This window comes from Spermophilus citellus, assembly GCF_964194105.1.
Source record: "Spermophilus citellus genome assembly, chromosome: 11".
NCBI classification, from domain to species: domain Eukaryota; kingdom Metazoa; phylum Chordata; class Mammalia; order Rodentia; family Sciuridae; genus Spermophilus; species Spermophilus citellus.
The window spans coordinates 53315705-53336735 of record NC_138192.1 but is presented as its reverse complement, the minus strand read 5'-3'; the positions used below and the strand labels follow the sequence as shown (position 1 = coordinate 53336735).

Below are 21031 nucleotides of genomic sequence, written 5' to 3'. Positions count from 1 at the left end.
TAGGAGGAATTATAGCAAAAACAAAACTCAAAACTTCCCTCAATCATCAGACTGAAAAGCAAATGAAGAGTTTTATTCCAGAGCAATATTAACTTATTATATTCCTTCCCAAGTGGTCCACCAAAAAACCTTGTTCAAAGACCTGATTCAAATGTATGCCTGGGTTAGTAAGAAATTAAAACCCATGTTATCTAAATTTTTATTGTAATGCCATTTGTGTCAAAAGAATAATATCAGGTTCCTGAAGATTCAGTTTTTGGAAGAGCATGCTTTGGAAAGTTCAGTCTTTTAAGAGAATTCATGCACATCCCACCATGGTTTGCATTTTCATTTGGTTTAGAAGGCACTGCAATTTCTGTCAAACCACCATTACCTAAGTGCTGCCCTTTCCTTCCTTTTTATCCTAAAAAAAACTGATAATCTGTTGGAATGAACTGTTATACAAAGCCAACAGGCCTCTGGCTGCCTAATGCTGGCAGGTCCACCATATATACTTGGGTGCAAATACAGTCTGTTTAGATCAAGGAGGAGAATGCTACAAACCTCCTTTCACCACTATCCCCATTCTTGCAATTCTTAATGCAGAAGCCTCACAATAAATTACAAAGCTACCATTCCTCCCCTCTTTAAGAACATAGCTAAAGAAAAACTGCATATGCAAATCATACCATATTCACTTTTTTATTTAACTTGGGGATTGAATGGGGATAGCATACATTTTATTTTTACAATATTTAACAATCACTTAACCAAGATGGGGTTTTACTGGGGGAGGAGGGTTTGCGTGTATGTTGTTTTTAACTTTCTGTTAAATAAATACTTGCAGAAAAAAATAGCAAGTATGATTTGACAGTAGTACAACAACCTGTGCCCAAAACACTGACAAGAAATACAGAGTAAAGCTAAAATAATTGCTCACCAATATTTTGAGAGGTAACAAATAGGGATATGGGTTGAGACTGCATAAAAAACGTACTGCTGGTTGAATATCTGAGGTAAATGATGTTCAATCAAGATGCTACTTGTATCATTTTGCCCAAAAATTTTAAATTATTTTATGCACATTATACCAAATGTTCCTAAAAAGTAATTTTTCAAAAGTAAAAAAGATAAACTGGAAAATATCTATGATGAAGCATTTTTTTAAAAACGGTAATCAGTTTATTCCACTAAACTACCATCTGACCAGTTTTTCCAAACCATCTACATTTTACTTAAATGTAGTTGTTGGTCAGGGGCAAGGAAAGGGGCAAAAGAGAGTCTTTAATTTCGTGATTATGATTCTATTCCTAAATTCCAAAGGTGTTGGTGTTTTTCCTGATTGTATTTTCAAAAGGTCACCATGAAAGATAGTGCAAGGTCATGGGACCAACACTTGTGAGGCACAGTCTCTTTTCTGGAATTCACAAGGTACCTGTAATAAAAACATCCAAACAGGAATCACATATCACATGCTAAAAACTTCCTAGCATCTAAAATACATACAAGATCTCTACAGGGCATAGACTTCAAATAAAGCCAAACACTGGTTAATCCATCAGTCCTATGGCAGTTAATCATAAAGGATTTCTTACAAGGGAAATCTGGGTAAGGTGAAAAGTGAGTGAGAGCAGCACTTCTGATAGGTATCAGAAAGGCAAAGAACAAGACATCATGAGGAGCACCATACACACGAGGAAAAGTTATTGGGGTGTGTGTGGGGGGGGGGGTCTTAGTTTGCCCCCAAATAAATCACCATTTTTTCATCCTTTGATCTTTTTTCCAGTATCCCTAGCTTAAATTTTAACTTGCCCCCTCTACACTGATTATAAACCAATGCCCTGCAAAAAGAAAGTTTTAGTAAGATTACGTATCAGGACAAGCAGTCACTGGAACATTCTTTCTTTACTGCTTATAAAAAGATTTTCTAAATATATATTTTCAGAAGGATACAAGTTTTAAAATTGGTTAGACTTAAGTACAATACCCAGAATTTGTTTTTAAAAAAAATGTAACATGAAGACAAAATGTTTTATATTGTGAATAACTGGTCTTATAAAATTTATCTCTAGTATTCTCATAAGCCAAACATTCATATTATCCCTTTTTTTTTTTTTAAGTTTTAAAAGGGTTAAATGTTTACAACAGGTAGAAATCTGTCTTTAACTGTTTTCTTGATTGCACATTTTCCATATTTTCTCCTTGTTTAGTTTCCAGATGGAAGAAAACCCAAGTCAAGAATTTGAGAGGGGCCAAGTACTTTTTGAAATGGTAAACACTGAAATGGGAATTCTCAGGAATACAGTGAGACCTTGGGTACACACAAGATATAAAAACATAAACAGATCTGTATGGGATGTGGCACACAGACAAGAATGCTATTACTCTCCTTTTCCTCCCTGTTTAGAGTCTGTTGGCCTATGTTTTGTGTATAAATAATAATTTATTCTTCCCAGAGATTAAGTGCATTTTACATGTAAAATGTAGTGTACTGTGTGGTTAAATAACCATTTGAAGATAATGTATTCACAGTAAGCTCCTGATAGTGACATGTAAAAAAAATCTGTTTGTAAAGTTTATGTATGGATTTCAAAATGATCTGACAAAAAGTATAGCATAATCCTGGCTATTTCTTGGCTAGTAATCTAGAAATTCAGGAAACTAATGTTTTACTTTGGCCTGTATAAGTAAGTTTTAAGAAGCATCCAATTATACTCCAATACAGTATTGTTTGAAAAAGCACTTTGGCACCTACCTACCATCAATTCCATTTTCTTAGCAAGGATAAGGCATGAACTATCCTAAATTAATATCCAAGTTAGTTGTAAAAGCAATTTGGGGGAGGAGGCTAAGCTATGTTACCTACATCAACACTGGTTACCTCTAAATGTCATTGCATATTTTTAAGTTATAACTTTGTTATCCCTGATAGGTTTTAAAGCAGTAACATCTGAAATCTGTGCTTAAAGTTAATTAATATCTCTGTCCTAAGATAATTCTTTACATATCACAGACGTCAAATATTACTCTGACAAGATGGCACCAAGCAGAAGTGATAAAAGTTACAAGTCTCAAAGCAGAGAGTGAGGGATTCTGGGTAATGACACTTCCTGAGGTGGTCCTAAGACAGTGATAAAAAATATCCCACACACTGTTTTGGTGAAAAGAAAAACACTACAGTTTTACATATATAAATAGGAAAAAACAAAAGACTTTTAAAAGATAAAAAGAGCTTTCCAGTGTCACAGCTCATTTAAAAAAATTTAAATCATGCTTTAAATTTTTCAAATACTCATTCCCCAAACACAGCACACCTTTAAAAAAAAATACTTAGGTATGAATGCAATATTTTGGGATATGGATATAAGATGAAGCTTTAAAATACGGTAAGGGGGAAATGACACCATTTTTTTCATTTCAAAAAACACTTTTCCCTAAATTACAAGCCAGCACAAGAAAAGCTAAAACACTGTTTTACGAATGGCCACTTACTATTGGCACTAAGCACAGCTTACTTTTTTTTTTTCTTAAATAACACAGTGAATTTGTGATACCTTGTTACAAAACATGGATCGATTTATTATTCAAATTTTGTTAGTGTTTTCAATTTTATAATTTAGCAACCGTGGAACTGAGGTATACCTTGTTGAGAGGGAGGTTAAAGTAATGCTTGGAAGCCTCTTTACTGTACCCCACTTTGATGACTTTGTTTATGTACACAGAACAGCAGCACACTAAACATTCACAAGCTGTGTCATATTGGCATTACAATAGTCATTTATAGAAACAACAACAGCAAATGCAATAAAAACAAGTTACCCTTTTTAAAATCTGAAATGAAAAGTTTTTGATTTAAAAAAAATAGCAGTAGTTCATTTAAGGAATTAGTGTCTTCTGACAGACATTAAGAAATCTGATGTCAGTTTTCAACACTTGATTAGCCAGGTCCAAAAGATCCTTGATTTGGAGAGGGCCACATTCTTCATGTACATTTTCTCAAAAGTTTCTTTATAGAGTTTGCAATTTTTCTCTTAGCCTCATGTCCTTCACGTCTGTGCTACAGGCAATGCAGTAGTCTCCCAGAGCCACATTTTTCAACAAGGGGCTGCTTTCTTATATTTCCAGGAGGCATCCTACTCATTTCACACAGAAAATAAAACTGTAAGCAGTTTGTTAGCTTAGCAGCTCCAGTTCAGAGTCCCATTGCTCAGTGTGTACAGATGATGCAACCATCATAGACTAGATTCTTTGGGAGGAAAGTCAACATTTGTCACCATCGTGACCACTGTTACAATGTCCTCTGTAGTAATGATATTTGTGAGTCTCTGCATCTGGGTAATTCTTTCACCTACACATCCTGCTGATAACCTGGCTTCTGCATCATGATCCCAACATTCTTCTATCGTTTCACAGAGCATCGCCATTCCCTAAGAGAAGAAAAACATGGTCAAACACCACAACAATTGTTTCTATTAGAAATTAGAGTAAAATTTTCATAAACTGCTTTTTGTAGGCCAAGGAAATTTCAAGATTACCAAAGTATAATATTATTTAACATTCATTTTTTTTACTGATGATATGCAAGTCCATGAAAGAGAAGCACAAAGAAGAAAATATTTAAGTACTGGACACTACTACAACAGGAATATTTTTTAATTCCAAAAATTCCTATCCATTTTTCATAAACCAGATCATTTCAATGCAACCTTGAACTACACTCAAAAGCAAGGGTAATGGAGGTTATACTATTTTTCATCTTTTTCTTAGCTAATGTCAGCATTTCCATCTTGAAATTTAATTCAAAATTAGAAGGTGATCCTTCAGGATCTCTACCTGGCTTTATCCACATTTCTAATTATACTTGGACCAAAACAATCAAGGCAATAATATACTGTACCATCCTCTGCCTAATCTATAATTTTTTTTTAATGACAGATGAGTTTATTTCTTTTTCAAAATATTTTTATTTTATTTACTTATTTTTATGTGTGCTGAGGATCGAACCCAGTGCCTCATGCATGCACTCTACCACTGAGCTATAATCCCAGCCTCCTAATCTATAATTTTAAAGTATTCTTATAAACTTCAAAATCTAAGCCTAAATCAAAAGGCTTTTGAAAAAACTCCCATAGTGATTTGATGGATTGATGCTGTTCAATACATTTAAAAATGACATCATATGAAAGGTAGTGATCAACAAAGTTACTTAGCTGTCCACAGGCCCAGAATCAGTCATTCTTTTTTTAAAGAAGGTTTCCAAATAGAAGATACATGCACAGAATTATAGAGATGAGCCTTGTAAGGTTCTGTGACTTTACCATCTCCCTGGTTAGTACACAAAGCCCTGATAAAGTGACTTTTGCACTGTAGTATGAAATATCCTGTGTGAAGATCACCTTCCCAGAAAGTCCTCCAAGAAATGTGCAGAGAATAAATCATGCCTCTGAAAAATGTTTTATTCAAATTTCAAATGAAAAGCTGAGTAACTTACAGCATGTTTCTGCCAATAATCTCTTAAAACAGGCCTCTTTTTTTTATGTACAACAACTTCCTGCATATCTTCAAGAGATGGATGCTGGCCAATTTCCTCCTCAAATGGCAACATGTACTCATCTACAGGTCCTGAAATGTAAAACCAAAAAACAGGGGTGGTCATTTTAATTAAAATCTTCCTGACTTCCAAACTGGTATAAACTTTCTAAAATATATTCTGAATCACCTTTTTCCAATTCCACCTGCTGTAATGACAGTAAGAGCAAGAGAGCAACTACACTTACACTCTTCTTTAAGGGACCCACTCCTTCTTGCAATTCAGAGTGAAAGGTTAGCAGCGATGTTTCCACCTCTGAAGATTTTCGGTTAAATGTGTTATAACCACCTTTATTCTGTGGCAAACTCAACCCCCAGTACATGTCCCCTATGAGGAACTAAAACACGTCAAAGTCACACCTCTTCTCTACCTTTCCTCACAATAACTTTAATATTTTTTAATAACTTTAATATTTTAATATTCATTTTATGTTAAATTTTTTAAGTCACAACTATCTCCAACCAGGGTTCCCAACAAGTCAATGTACCTTCACAGATAAAATGTATTCAACAATAATTCTTTCTTTTACCTATTCATATAAGAGTTAATAATAACTAATATAAGAGTTAATAATAACTAAGATTCAATGAGCAGCCATCCTGACCAGAAACTTGTATTACATATATAATTTATCACCATTTTGCCTTCACAAGGTGAAGGTCCACTATCTGTATTTTGCAGATAGGAAGTTCAGAAATTTTTATGTAAATTTGCACAAAGGCACACAGCTATCCCATGGAATTTGAATTCATCTAAGTCTGCTTTTTTATCACTACATTAGCTCCTCTTGACAGTCAATACTGAGCTATTTCATTGACCAGACAGATACAAGTCTTGTGCAGTCTAAAAAGCACAATTACTGCTGGGTAGATATAATGAATCACCAAGAAGTCATTAGGTCTCCGCAAACAAGAATCTTTAATGCCTGGACAGTTGGTCTCTGCTTGAACACCTCCAGTGACCGTACTGATGTTCAACCTTGCATCTACAGGTCAGCACCACTGGCCTTAGGTGATGCCTTTTCAGATGTGGATGCTCTGGCCCCAACCCAGATCACTGAGTCAGAATCTCAATTTTAACAAGATTTCCAGGAGTCTGGTATGCATATTTATATGTGGGAAAAAATCACCAAATTTAACCATCAACAACTAGTCACCAACAAATTTAAAAGCACCCACACTGTCCCTTTGGCCCCAATTTCTGACTTATTAAGAGTCAGAAGTACCTGATTCTAATTGTGTCATTGCACATATGAAGCATTTAAGAATAGAAGGCATTTACCCTTTTCTTTTTCCATAAAATACTCCCTGATGACTCTTCTTCACCATCAATTTCTCCTATGAACTACCATAACACTGCCTTGTGTTATGGAAGTTACATTCATCTCAAAACATTTACTGAATGTCTAGGTACCAGGCACTGGGCTAGATAATTCACTTACTTTAGAGTTAATTGTCCAGAATGTTTTTTATTACCTTAACTGTATATTACTTAAAGACTGGGCTTTATGTCCCCTATGACACCCAATCCAGTGGTTTACTATGAAAAATTCATATTAAAGTTCTTATAAAATGTATTTTCCTATGACATCTTTCCTTGACCTACTTCCATTTCTATAAATGCATGCAATAATTGTAATACTACTTCTACTTTTGAGTCAAAACAAACAGCTTATGTGTTTTCTTATACACTTAAAAGCTAAAAGTTATTCTCAAGTTGCTTCAACCTTTCTTAGGTTCTGGACCCACCCCAATCCTAAAGAAATAGATCCGTCCATTTCTGAACAGATTTCTAAACGGTTCAGTAGATCTAGTAAAACTCAAAGTATCTTGTGGTCTACCCCTATATGTCACAAAACTTTTCAAAATATCACACAAGAATGTTGTCAAGCACCAACCAGAGCTAGCTGGTTTAAAGGGAACTTTTCAGTTCCCTTTAAAAGTGTAGTCCCCTAAATCAAATTTCACATTTCAGAGGAAGTTTGTTGTACACCGAGAGCCTTTAACAATATTTATTTTTTTAAGAATTTTTTTTAATATTTATTTTTTAGTTATTGGCGGACACAACATCGTTGTTGTATGTGGTGCTGAGGATCGAACCCGGGCTGCACGCACGCCAGACAAGCGCATTACCGCTTGAGCCACATATCCAGCCCAATATTTAGAAAGTAAAATATTCTTAGTTGGTTATACCTTTTGAAATATTCAACATATTTTTTCTATGGTTTTTGACACCTGGAAGAAGTTTTTAGGTAATTAAAAGAAAAAAAGATCAAGCTCATTTAAATTTATTTGGAAGTTTAACAGGAAGTTTGTCTTATCCAAAAAAAGTACTACCACATATTTGAGACAGAGTACAGACCTTATGAAGGAGCACTAAAGATCAAATATGTAGAACTTTATAGTTTTTACATTACAAATATGGTATGCAGATTTATAACCAATGAATAAATACCCAATGCTTATAAGATTTAAAGAAGAACTTTTCAATAACAAGAACAAAGAATAAGAAACCCTTTAGAGCCACCCTGCTGTGGTGGAGAATATGACTAATGTCTATGTCAGGTCAAACCTTCAAAGTTTTAGGGGGCAGAATTTTATCTGTGGTACATGTGAAAGCATGATCACAGTTCTGTCTTAGAGGATAAAACTAAAATTTAATATGGTTAACGATATGCTGGCATTTCCTGAGTGCTAAACAGACTCAGCCTCAGAGTCTTGAAAGGCAGTCAGAAGGCCCTCCCACTTTACATACATGTCCTCTTACCAAAATAGTTGACTTGAGAACAAGACAAGCAGGACCTACATGACCTAGCTGAAGTAGCAGCTCTTTCTTTACAACTGGATCAGAATCACAAATATAAGTTTCATCAATTACCTTGAAACAATTTCCTCACCTGTAAAATTGTGATAACTACTACCTCCAAAGTGGTTTAGGAAATAAGCTAAAAGTATGTGAAGTATCCAACAAAACATCTAGCAGCAGTAAAGAAGCAAACACTGACCAGTTCCCTTCTTCCCTGTCCCATCCTTTCTCCTTCCCTGCCTCCTGAATTCTCTATCATCTCTTGGTTATTAAAACAGAAATGTACTTTATTACCTTTGAATGTAACCATCCACTTCATAAATGTGGCATATGTACTTTTTAAAACAAAATACTTTTTTCCCTTACCATCTGCAGCAGTACAGCGAGAAGCCAGTTCCCACAGGACTAATCCCATGGCGTACATATCTATCCTCAAAAATGCATCCCTTTGGAAGTTTATAGCACCTTCTAATACCTCTGGAGCCATATACCTTCGGGTACCAACCTGAAAAATATTTTGAAATCAAACAGTACTCATTCATTAACTTTATGAACTAACATTTTACATTTTTTTAAGAATCAAAACCACATATGGTCTATTAAGAGGGTAAAGCAACTAAATTATGAACACCAAATTATAGCATATATACATAGTAAGATCATGTGTGAGTATACTTAAAAAAAATATATCAACAGATGTTATTCTGGTAAAGATTTAGAATTTTTCCCTTTCTAGAAGTAATCACAAGGTACTGAACAATGAACAACAATGGGAGAAGGATGGAACAGAGAAAGCTGCATAGTTTTCAACTGTACCTCTGCAAATATTTGAAAAGTATCTTTAAGAAACACCTTTTTTTTTTTTTGAGGGCTTCAATGACAGATATTATAAAATGTTTTAAAAATACTTAACCAAGCCTGTGCCCAACAACTTGGTATTTCTTAGTGCTATTACTATGGTTACTAAGCTAGTACAGCTAGCTCTATTTGGTGCCTGACAACATTCTTCTGTGATATTTTAAAAAGTTTTATGACATATAAGGTAGACCACAATATACTTGAGTTTTAGTAGATCTACTGAGCAGCTGAGCTATCGCTATTTTCAAAAAGCTCCATCCTTAGGTGACTGTGATTCCTATTCCACACTAGAAGTTGGGGAGTTACATGCAATAACACACACAAAAAACACACACAGCACAGATGTTAAAAATAAATAAATAAATAAATAAATAAGGACAGATCACTAAACTCTGAAGTTTTGAATATTCAATTTATTTAATAACGAGAACACTTTAAAGAAAGAAAAGGTAGCTTTTAATTTTTTTCCTCTTCTGAATAACTATACTACAAATTAACACCTCCCAGAAGCCTACTTTAAAAAAAAAAATTATTGGTGCAGTATAACTATACATATCAGTGGGATTCACTATTACATCTTCATACATATGCACATAATAAATTTCATTCCCCAGTACCTCCCCTTTCCCTCTCCTCCTCCCTCCCCTGCTCCCCTTTCTCTACCCTGTAGTCTCCTTTCTATTTTCATGAGATCCTCCCCCAACTTTTTTTTTTTTCTCTCTCTCTCTCTAGCTTCCACGTATGAGAAAAAAAAACACACATTTATGAGTTTGGCTTATTTTGCTTAATATTATGTTCTCAAGTTCTATCCATTTTCCTGAAAATGACATAATTCCATTCTTTATAGCTAACTAAAACTCTATTATATGTGTGTGTGTGTGTGTGTGTGTGTGTGTATGCCACATGTACTTTATATGTTCATCTGCTGAAGGGTACACAGGCTGGTTCTATAATTTGGCTATTGCGAATTGTACTACTATAAACATAAGTATGCATAGATCACTATAGTATTTAATTCTCTTAGACAAATACTTGAGAAGTGGTATTGTTGGGTCATATGGTGGTTCCATTTCTAGTTTTTGAGAAACCTCCACAGTGATTTCCACAGTGGCTACACTAATCCTACCAACAGTGTATAAGGGCTCCTCATACCTCCACATCCTTGCCAGCATTTATTAATGTCTGTATTCTTGACGACCGCTATTCTAACTGCAGGGAGATGAAATCTCAATATAGTTTTTATTTACATTTCTCCCACTGCTAAAGACATTGAATCTTTATTCACATATTTCTTGGCCATATGTATTTCTTATTTTGAGAAGTGTATATTTAGTTCATTTGCTCATTTATTGATTGGGTTGTAGGGGTTTTTTGAGGGAGGAGAAGTATTTTGAGTTCTTTATGTATTCTGGATATTAATCCTCTTTTTAAAAAGTTGCTGGCAAAGATTTTCTCCCATTCTGTCCTCCTTTTTTCTCTTAAAGATAAATGTATGCCATCTGAAGTTCTCTTTTGTTATAAGATCATGGCTTATCTAAATTTTTAGCCTAAAATATTCTCTTTTATAAATTGATAATAGATGAAAATTTGTATTTTTCCCCAGGGTTCTTTCTTTGCAATATATAAAATTTACAATAACATGCAAGTACCTTCAAATAGTGTTCCAATTTTCTGGTACATAAAATCTAAAGTCAAGGATCAACTGGTATAAGTAATTGGTTATTTTTATCCAACCATATGACCCAACTGCAAAGGAATTAAAAGTTGACATGAGTGAGTCCCCCAGTTTTTCTCAGAAAAAATGCCAGAGGGGCTTATGAGGTACCAAGGATGAAACTTTCCAAAAGTTCATCTTATGACAGTGAGTCATAAGAAGTACAGAAGTACAGAGGTTTGTCCCCAGGCTTTCTACATAACATCCATCTTGGTAGTATTTGCCACAAAAGTGTCTCCATTTCTAAAGAGACTTGGTGTCAACTTCTGTAGAGTTCTGTGACTGCTGACCATTGCCCTAAATTTTTTAATTGTTAGTCAACATTGGCAAAATTTGTGTGCCATGACTGTTTACAACTACGTTCTTAGAAACTTGAGGATATGCTGAAAAAAATAAAGCTCATAAATAGCTGACCAAAAATTGTATAACAAAATTTAACACCAAAGCCAATGAATCATTTGCTTCGTAGGAAATGTCACCTATCAGGTTAAACTGGTTTTCTTGAAAAAAGGTTATCTTATAGGAGTGAAAACATCTTTCCTAGCCTCACAGCTTCTGAGAATAAAATGTACAGACAATCTTTTCTCTTTGGCCTTTCTATAAGGTTTCCACTGCCAAGTTCTTGTTGTATAGACTTTAACTAATCAGGTACCTCACTTAGGCCTATACAAGGGCTTTGTATTCTGGAGAAAATTCACAGAAAGTAGATTAAGGAGTGAGTGAAACAATAAAGAAAAGCAAGAAACAAAAAATAAAGCAAGAAATTGTTGGATACAAAAATGGGAAGGGGATCTTAATACACTGAAGCAAGAATAATGGCTGATTTTTCTTCTATACCACAGGACGGTGAAAGAATAAAAGAATTAAAACTACTGAGTTAATAAGAAGATATCCCTAAGAATGTGGTCCGTCAAAAAAGGTGGGTTCTTCCATGATCCACTTTTTTAAAAAAAATCCTGTAACATCTAGGAGTTATATTATGAAGTAGTACTCTAAACCACCTGAGTCCTCCACCACAATATGAAAATGACATTTTCCTCAGAAAATGTAACATATAACTTTTGACTGGATGCTAATTTAATCTCCACAACAATTTATACCAATTCAATCTTGATATGCCAGTCTAACAAAATATGAGACATATTTATTTTTTGTTACATGTTATAATTACCACCCTTCCTTACCTGTCCATGGGTGTCACCTGCAGACTTGCCAGCCTCAAATTTTAATGCCAACCCAAAGTCAGCAATGCAAGCCGTCAGATTGTTTTTCAACAGCACATTTTTACTTTTGATGTCCCTTGCGAATATAAAGATAGTACAATTAAGTTTCAACAAGTTATCTTTTAAATTTTTTGCTCTTAATCGGAAAGAAGGAGAATATCTATGCTATAAAATAGTAGTTAAAATATGACATGCAAGGAAAAGAGAAAAGAAGAACCTTAAGCAGAGACCCCATACAGCACAAGAGTAAAGTAACAAAACTCCTATTCCTAACACAGATAGAAGAAATCCTCTCCATAAAGCAGTTTTATAAAGAAATGCCATTCCAAAAACACTTTATCTATGTCATTCTCACATATCAATAATAAAATTGCTATGATTTAAGAGGTTAAGAATATTTCAAAGCTTACAGTAACAAACTCCAAAAAAACTAAAATTTTTAAAAACTAAAGAATTTTTTTAAAAATACCTAAATTGTGTCCTTTTGTCAACTGTATAGACCTATATTTTAGAATACTCCCTTAGTGTGGTTAGTGGTTCTTATATTTTTTTTACCCAGTTGTAGAAAAACATCTCTAGGATATTTAACATCTCTAGGATATATAACACATTTTATCATAAACATATACTACTCTAGCTGTATCCTGTATTCTGAAAAGGGTAACAGTTTTGAAATAGGAAGATGTCTTTCTCTACACACTTGCCTCAATCAGTTCTTCCTAGAGATTACTATACTCTAATTAAATACATCTTTGCCATGACAAATGGCATGTGTACAGTCACAGGAGACAGCAAAGGGACAGGTATATATGGATGCTCCAAAAAACAGCTTGAAATTCAGGATTTTCAGGGCCCCTACTCCTAATAACCTTTGGGACTCCAAAGGATTAAATCGTTCCCTGTATGGAAGACAGTGCATGTAGGAAGGTGAGAAGAAAAAGGAGCCATTAAGCCAAATCTTAAATGACTTCTTCTTCTGAAGAAGAAGAAGTCATTTAAGGTTTGCAAAACCAGAATCTACATATAAGACATACGGTTAAAATAATGTCTCCCAGTAACCTCAAATACCACCTGGTGATAATCAACTAAATATTTGTTAAATGAATCAGTCAGTGCCTACTTTTAAAACAACCACTGTTAAATTGAATACAAGATGACAAACTGAATCCCATGTTGAAGGAAGTTAAATACATAGCAAACTGAATCAATGTTTTAAGGAAAAATATTTTGCCTTCTGAGAAATGACAACTGTCTGGATATTACCATCTCACTGACAATTGTTTGAATGATGTCTCCTTTGACCTTAGCTAAAAGAAGAATATAAGATAATTCAAAAAATAAGCAAAGAGATGAACATGGTAGTACCAAAGACTTGGGAGGCTGAAGCAGGAGGACTGCAAGTTCAAAGCTAATCAGGGCAACTTAGCAAGATCCTGTCTCAAAATGAAAAATAAAAAGGGTTGGGGATGTAGTTCAGTGGTAAAGTACCCCTGGAACCTGGATTTCACCCCCCAGTACTACAGTAAAAAACAATATATTTTTAATTAAAAAAGAAAAACAAAAAGATACACTCAAAAGACTTTCCTTCATTTACATCCCCTTGAATCTACTTAAAATAACCTTAAATCTTGACTTGAATTAAAATAAATTTATTTTTCCTTTGAGCTAAGAAAATATACTTTCATTCTCAACTATGGTTTTAGAAATGAGACTAAATTAAGAAATACGGAGATAATTAAACTTAACTAATGATGTTAATATATACATTTTCCAAAATACTTCCTGGCCATTATCAAAGCTAATTTAAAAAATAAATGAAAATCATCTGCCTCCTAGGGCATGACTGGATAACTAAGGGAAAAATTAATTTTACTCAAGGATTTAAAAGCTTATTAAACCATAAACATATTCTGAATCATCTGGAAAAACAAAATAAATTTTGCTCTACCTGTGAGATATTGCGGGTTTGTGGCCATCTTTGAGGCCAGGTATATCCTCATGTAAATATGCCAACCCTCTAGCCATGGTTTCTGCAATATGACACAGTTCATTCCAAGAGACCACATTAGCCTTAAGAAAGTCTGACAGTGAGCCCTAAAGAAAGGAGGGTAGAAAAACAAAAACAAAAAAAACTTAAGCTCTTGACAAAAGCCATACGTACACGGGAATTTTTTATCTATAAGTGTAAGACAGTGTATCTTTTCCTTTGAGTACATAAAAATATACAAAAAAATGGTCCCAATTTCCTTCCAATTCACATTATTCCAAGTTTTTCTTAATACATACTGAAAATCTAAAGTTCTAGAAAAAATTTTAAAGTGAAATTATAGCAATTTTAAATATATTATACCAAAGGACTAGGATAACAAACATCAGAATATACAAGCAACCACTAATAAACCTTTCTCTAGAGGTTATGGGCATTCTTATGGTGAAGAATTAAGGTATAAGAGCCACATACTTAACAATGATGAAAGTATCAAAAATGAAATTTCCTTATTAATGGTACTTTTAAACATCTCTGGAAGTTGAAAAATTGAGGGAAAAAAAACACAAGGGTTTTTTGGTGATAATTACCCTAAAAGATTATATAAATTTTCTGATTCTGGGTTTGTCATTATAGATTTTAAATAAGAGTTTTAAGGTACAGAATTCAAAGTGAAAATGGCTTATGAAATCAAAATAGGTCATTAACAAGTAAATGAAAATTACTAAGCACTGCCTATACTAAAGTATTTGCAAGAGAGGTAATTACAGACAGCACAGGAAATCTGGGACAAAAGACTGGTATTACAAATAGAGAGGCTACAAAAAAAGCTACTTCATTCTTTTGTTAAATAAGTTATGCTTTAAAATGGATTTTTATTTAAGAGCAATTTGCACTTTACGTTAAATAATAATCAACTATATAATATATTATCTACTGAAAAATAGGTCTGAGGGATTTGTAGTCAACATCAGGTAGGTAGGCCAACTCTTGATTTTACTGAATTCAAGTGTTAGGTAGTTTTACCTTTTCGTGAAATGCTGTTATTAGCCAAAGGTCCACATCAACACTGGTGCCTCGTTTTTCTGCACCAATGAACTGTAATATGTTTTCATGCTTCATTCCTGGTAAACTATAGACTTCATATTCATTTTGCCATGACTGTTTATCCTAGGGTTAAAAAGAAAGAATAGTAAGAACAACAACAAAATATTAAATAAATCACATCTAATAAATTACTTAAAAAGTTCTAAAGAAACAAAAAAAAATGTACTTAAGTAGAAAAGACCTTTTGTTTTGACCTTTCATTTAATGAAAGGAAGTTCTATTAGTTAACACTATCAGAGTTCTAGTAGTTCTATACTAAACGCCTGTCCACCCTAATCCTTTAAAACATCCTTTTCTGTGTTTCTAGAGGAACAGTAGTTGATCAGAAATGTTGCACTTTTGCATACTACAATGGCAACACATTCTACTTCCAAGTTATTATAAGTATTACACTGTAATTTCATCATGGTGTGAAGCTGCTCCTGTCAGTAATGAAAATAATCTCTCTGAAAGATGCAATTCAGGTGGAATTACTCTGTCCAAACAGAAAACATTTTTGTTTTCAACGACTAACATATTATGTAACATTCTTTAAAGTCACCATATACTCATTTGTGCCTGCAAATGATTCATGTCTACTACATTTTTACTTATAAAAGATTAGTTTCTTTTCACTATGAAAGGACACTGAAAAGACAGGCACCAAAGCATATGGATTAGGAAACCTCTGGCTCCAAGCTACCTAAACTTAAATTCTGAATATGCCACTGACCTTGGGCAATATATATAATCAATTTCCTCATTAAGTAAAACAGGGATGCAGTATCTGTCTCATAGTGTTGTGGTATTACATGTACATACTAATAATATACATACATATATGTAATATATAACACCTGACATAAGAGCATTCAATAAAATGCTACTCTTAATATCCAAATACGTTCATGTAATTTTTAAGATTCCTCACACATTAAAATAAATTTTCCCTGACTTTTTTAATACCTTTATTTTATTTATTTATTCTTATGTGGTGCTGAGGATCGAACCCAGGGCCTCACATGTGCTAGGTGAACACTGTACTGCTGAACCACAACCCTAGCCCCTTCTCTGACTTTTTAAAAAATAAATCCTGGCATTACAGACTGTACACTCTAGAGTTCTAAATTGTAATTTATAGGATATGCATTACTAACAAAAATAACCAATGAAAGTAATAATCTTCTTCATAGATTCTACAATACAAGCTTTAGGAGAGGTAAAAAGGCTAAAATCTAGTTATAGTAAGGCAAATTGCTTATAGGATAGCTTTGCAATAAGGAAAACTTAGGTGTAGGAGTAGAGCTTATATCCTCAAATCCAACCTGGGGCTTAAGTACTAAGGATAGCATTAGCCACAAGGGTACAAAAGCAAGAGCAAGGGAAAATGGAATCATCATCAAATTACACCACTGATGCAACAAAACAAAAGAAGGGTAGAAGCTTGATAAGGGTTTTGTGAAAAGTCCAGCTATTTTTGAAAGAAAAACAACTCAATAGTAAACCAATTATTTGGAGTCTTGATTCACTGCCTCTGAAATTCACCAAACAAAAACTTAAATAATTACATAAACACTCAAAGTAGAATGAAAATAAATCAGTCTGTTCACATACCTCCAAACAGCAATTCTAAAACAAAACACGCTACTTCTTCACTTTTATGTTTGCGATAATGTAAGGGATATTAAAATTTAACCAATGGGGTTTTTTAATTGGAATCCTTAGCATTTTTATAGGATTTTTATTGGCAAAAGATCACCCATGTTTATTTAATATAATTCTACCACTCCAAACAAACATGTTTTTGTACTAATAATTCCATTTCTCAGATGTGAAGGCAGACATAAAAAGGCTAACTGCTTTTCCCAGTATCACAGTATCACTTTGGAATATATGTCCTATATGTTTAGACTGCTTCTGAGTTATAATGTCCTAGTTGGTTTCAGATTTTAATATATATATATATATATATATATATATAAAACTTTATAACTGCAATAGCATACCTGTATTGGGAATATTTTAACGGCAACATATTCATTGAGCAACTGGGCTTTCCAAACACAACCAAATCTTCCCCTTGCTTTCACTTCTAATAATTGCAGTGGCTTCAAACCTAGTAATGGAGAAGGTGGGGGTGGTCCTGGGTCCTGTAGATAAACAAGAATAATAGTGTAAATAAGCAGACCCTGGAACATATCAATTCTAAAAATGAGAAATAAGTGAGTATACTGAAGAATCAACTGACAGAAATAAATGGTAAACACATAAGGATGACATTAATTTCAATCTTGCTAGAACTGAGTTTCTCAAGCATCACTAATCTGTAGGGATTACAAAGCAGGCAACTTGATTTAAGAGTTGTCATAATAACAGTTAGCACTATTGCTTCTCAGGTACAACAGTAGAAAAAAATCTAATACCATTTTTGATCCAGTCTCTCTAATTTTCCCCACTAAGATTTTCTGTGAGCTTTAGATCACTCATAACAATATTTCCTTAGAGAATAAGTATTTGAAAAGTGCCAGAAAAAGCAGATTATGACTATGTCTTAAAGAAAAGCTCAAAATATACTTTTTCTAATGGCTATTTAATTTAAAATTTTTTCTTCATTAATTAAAATATTTTCTTCATTAATCTTAGAAATAACCAGTCATTCTTAAGTACATTGTAGTTAGATGTATGAAATACAAAAGCATGTAAAAGAAATATGTTATAGCCAAATTGTTTATACTTTGTCCTCATTTTTTAACATATTAACAATTCATCACTTTGTTTATAATTATTCCCAAAATAAATTTGTGTTCTGAGGCCAACTGACAAAGAAAATATAAACCAAAATTCAAAAAAGAAGTGGTCATCATATTAGATAGCAAGGTATAATAAATAAAAGAGAAGAACACTGCTATAATTAATTTTTAAAACAGAACATACATAGTATATAAATAGGAGTACAACAAGGGAATCTTCCCTATACAAAGTAGGATGACAACTTTTCTCTGAAAACATTTTATTGGTTGGTTATCTGCCATTCCAGAAAGCTTCTAGAGAAAAGCAATAGAAATATTTCCAGGGCTACATAACAAATGTTGTGAGGAGGACATAAAATTTTTGTTGCAAGAGGGAAAAGTATGATGGCACTGGGTTCCTCAGACATTTAGAAATGTTATGCTACCCAGATCAATACATCTTACTCTGCCTTTCTTCTCCCTCTCTTTTTATCTCCTCTCCTAATGCCTCAAATACTCCTAGTGCTCCTTAGGCATCATTCAGCCTACTGGTGCCACTTAGGAGTTTAAAAGTTCACATCTATCATTAGAAAGACCCTCAACAATAGAAACACTGCAAGATTATAAAATAGGAAAAACATGCAACTAGACAATCTTTATAAAATGGCTTGAGAACTCCTATTTTAAAACAGCATACTGTAAAACAGATTACTGTAACTCATTTTAAACTCAGATATTTATTTTAAAACATCTACAGAAGTTGCTTTTTCTTTCCAGGTTCAAAATATGAAGGATTAGTAAGCTAGAGTGTTTCTATTAGCAAAGCAATAGGGCAACGAGGTCAGCTATTAATCTTACAAGAAGGACAGGCTCTTGAGAATGATTCTCAGTGGGAGGGAACACAAGACTCTCTAGAGTTTCTATGGAAACTACACCATCCCTATCTCATTCTTCAACTATCTCTACCTGTAATTAGAGATTCTACCAACAGGAGTAGTTTGCTTATATAAATGTGAAGACAGGCAAAAATGCTGAAAACTACTTTTCCAGAGGCAAAGAAAACCCATCCAGTCTTCAAGGTCCAAGAATAACTATATAACTGCATAAAGGAATGATTAAGCTAAATAGAAAAGGCTAGAAAGGTATATTTTTCAAAGCAAAAATGCCAAAAACTAAAGTATGCAGATAAGAACTGAAAGCTGAAGAAAGTAATATGGTAGAAAGTAATACAGCTCTAAACTGAAATTTTTAGTGACATAAATAAACTGAGAATGTTTGTAGATAACATATACATTTATATACTCTCTGTTCTAAAGGGTACCAACCACGGAGATATGATTCAATCTGTAAAACAAGATTTAGATGATTTAATTCACATCTCAAAAATATATCAGTAGTTCAAACAATGATTTGAGTATATTAACTTTAAATTCAGAAGATATACAATAATTTTTAATATGTATGTTTAGGGAAAAAGTAGTTATTTGTTTTCCAAATGCACAGATAAGGAAAGTTTCTAAGGCTCTGTTGAGCAAATTTCTAAGCTACCACTATTTCAGAAAGATATCTTAAGTCACCCTCTTAATATTACAATTATATTCAATATTGTATCATAACAACCATAACACTTCTTTCAAAATTACTTAAAAGTAAAAATCCTCAAATTATGAGGAAAAAACTGGCCTATTTTATTTTCAGAGTGAGAAAAAGGTCTACAAAGGCACATTCTTATAGTATTAAAACTTTTAGAAATGTGTTTTTAAATGTAATTTAAAATAATATTCTTTAACAATTAAAGGATTAGGTCTAAAATTGAATAACTTTTTAGCAAAGATAATTGTATAAAATCTATAGCACTCATCAATATAAACTTTTTGCTTTTTTAATCAGAAATTACTCAAATAAAATATTAAATGCATTTCTAATATGTTTTATTTATCCAATAATCTAAGAATATTAGAAACAATTTTCAGCTTATTAAGATCATTATAGTAGTTTACCCACACAAACACACACAAAAAAAAAACCTTATTTGATTCTAGAAATAAAGACTTAAACCTTTGAAATGTATGACACCCTGGGAAGACAAATGCAAATGTAAATGTCAGAAATGACAGCAGCATTCTGTCTGATGTTATCCACAAAATACTGCTTTGCCCTGCTATACTGAAAAACTACTTTTGGGAAAGCATCTAAAAAGGTTTTAAGAATTCATAAAAACTTTTCCTAAGTATCCAGTTATCTTGCAATATACATACTATTTGGAAAACTAAAAAGATATACATTAGAAATGGCTCTGATTATACTCATGTCATCAGAAAATATCATGCTAAAACTACAATTATTAGAAAAAGTCTTCTACCCCAGGACTCCTTCCCAATATCATTATTATAACCAACACTAGAATACACAGATAGAGATGGACAGTTGTGAAGTCATCTGTTATCATTTTACTATTTCTGAATTCTCCATTTGAAGGGTGAATTCTAATAAAGTTATATAGCCTTAAACATTCAGACAGCAAAAATTCATCAAAAGTTGTATTTCTGCAGCTAGTTCATTTGCTAGAAATGCCAAAGATAAAACTATCTGAAAATACAGATTTCACATTAAAAGATAATGGGCTGGACTAGAAAGCTCTTGTTAAAAATGAGCACATGCTAACATTGAAACTTATGACATCCTCTAAAAATTAAACGATACAAAATTTTTAAGGCTATTAGAGTCATTTGATGTTCTTTTAATCAGCTAAAACAGTCATTTCTATATTCTACTTTAAATAAGTATAAATACTCTTAGCATTCCTTTAAAATCAAAACCTATTACTATGTCAAATCAATCATATTTTTATAATAAAGGCAGGGGGAAATCCTTATAACATAAATGTATATAAACTAAAGGATGCACAGTAAAGCAACAATAACAACAAAAATCTTAAGGACAAATGTTTAATATGCATCCACAAAAAATTCCACAACCATAAAACAAACATCAATGCATCTTACCTCTATCATTATATGAAAGGCGTGCTTGTGAAGAAAAAACACAGGCAAAAGAAAT

At 33.1% G+C, this 21031-nt stretch overlaps 1 protein-coding gene across 1 annotated transcript in view; it reads right to left on the bottom strand.

Annotated features, from left to right (window-relative positions):
- Positions 1–367: 367 nt before the first annotated feature.
- The window catches only part of ACVR2A (activin A receptor type 2A), an 83959-nt gene continuing 63295 nt past the window's right edge, over positions 368–21031 (bottom strand). The window contains exons 5-11 of the mRNA XM_081261076.1: positions 17249–17392; positions 15183–15326; positions 14118–14263; positions 12131–12245; positions 8741–8879; positions 5471–5601; positions 368–4406 (exon numbers count right to left, since the gene is read on the bottom strand). Of these exons, the coding sequence (XP_081117202.1) occupies positions 4212–4406; positions 5471–5601; positions 8741–8879; positions 12131–12245; positions 14118–14263; positions 15183–15326; positions 17249–17392 (1014 nt within the window). The 3' untranslated portion in view covers positions 368–4211. The remainder of the gene's footprint in view (positions 4407–5470; positions 5602–8740; positions 8880–12130; positions 12246–14117; positions 14264–15182; positions 15327–17248; positions 17393–21031) is intronic.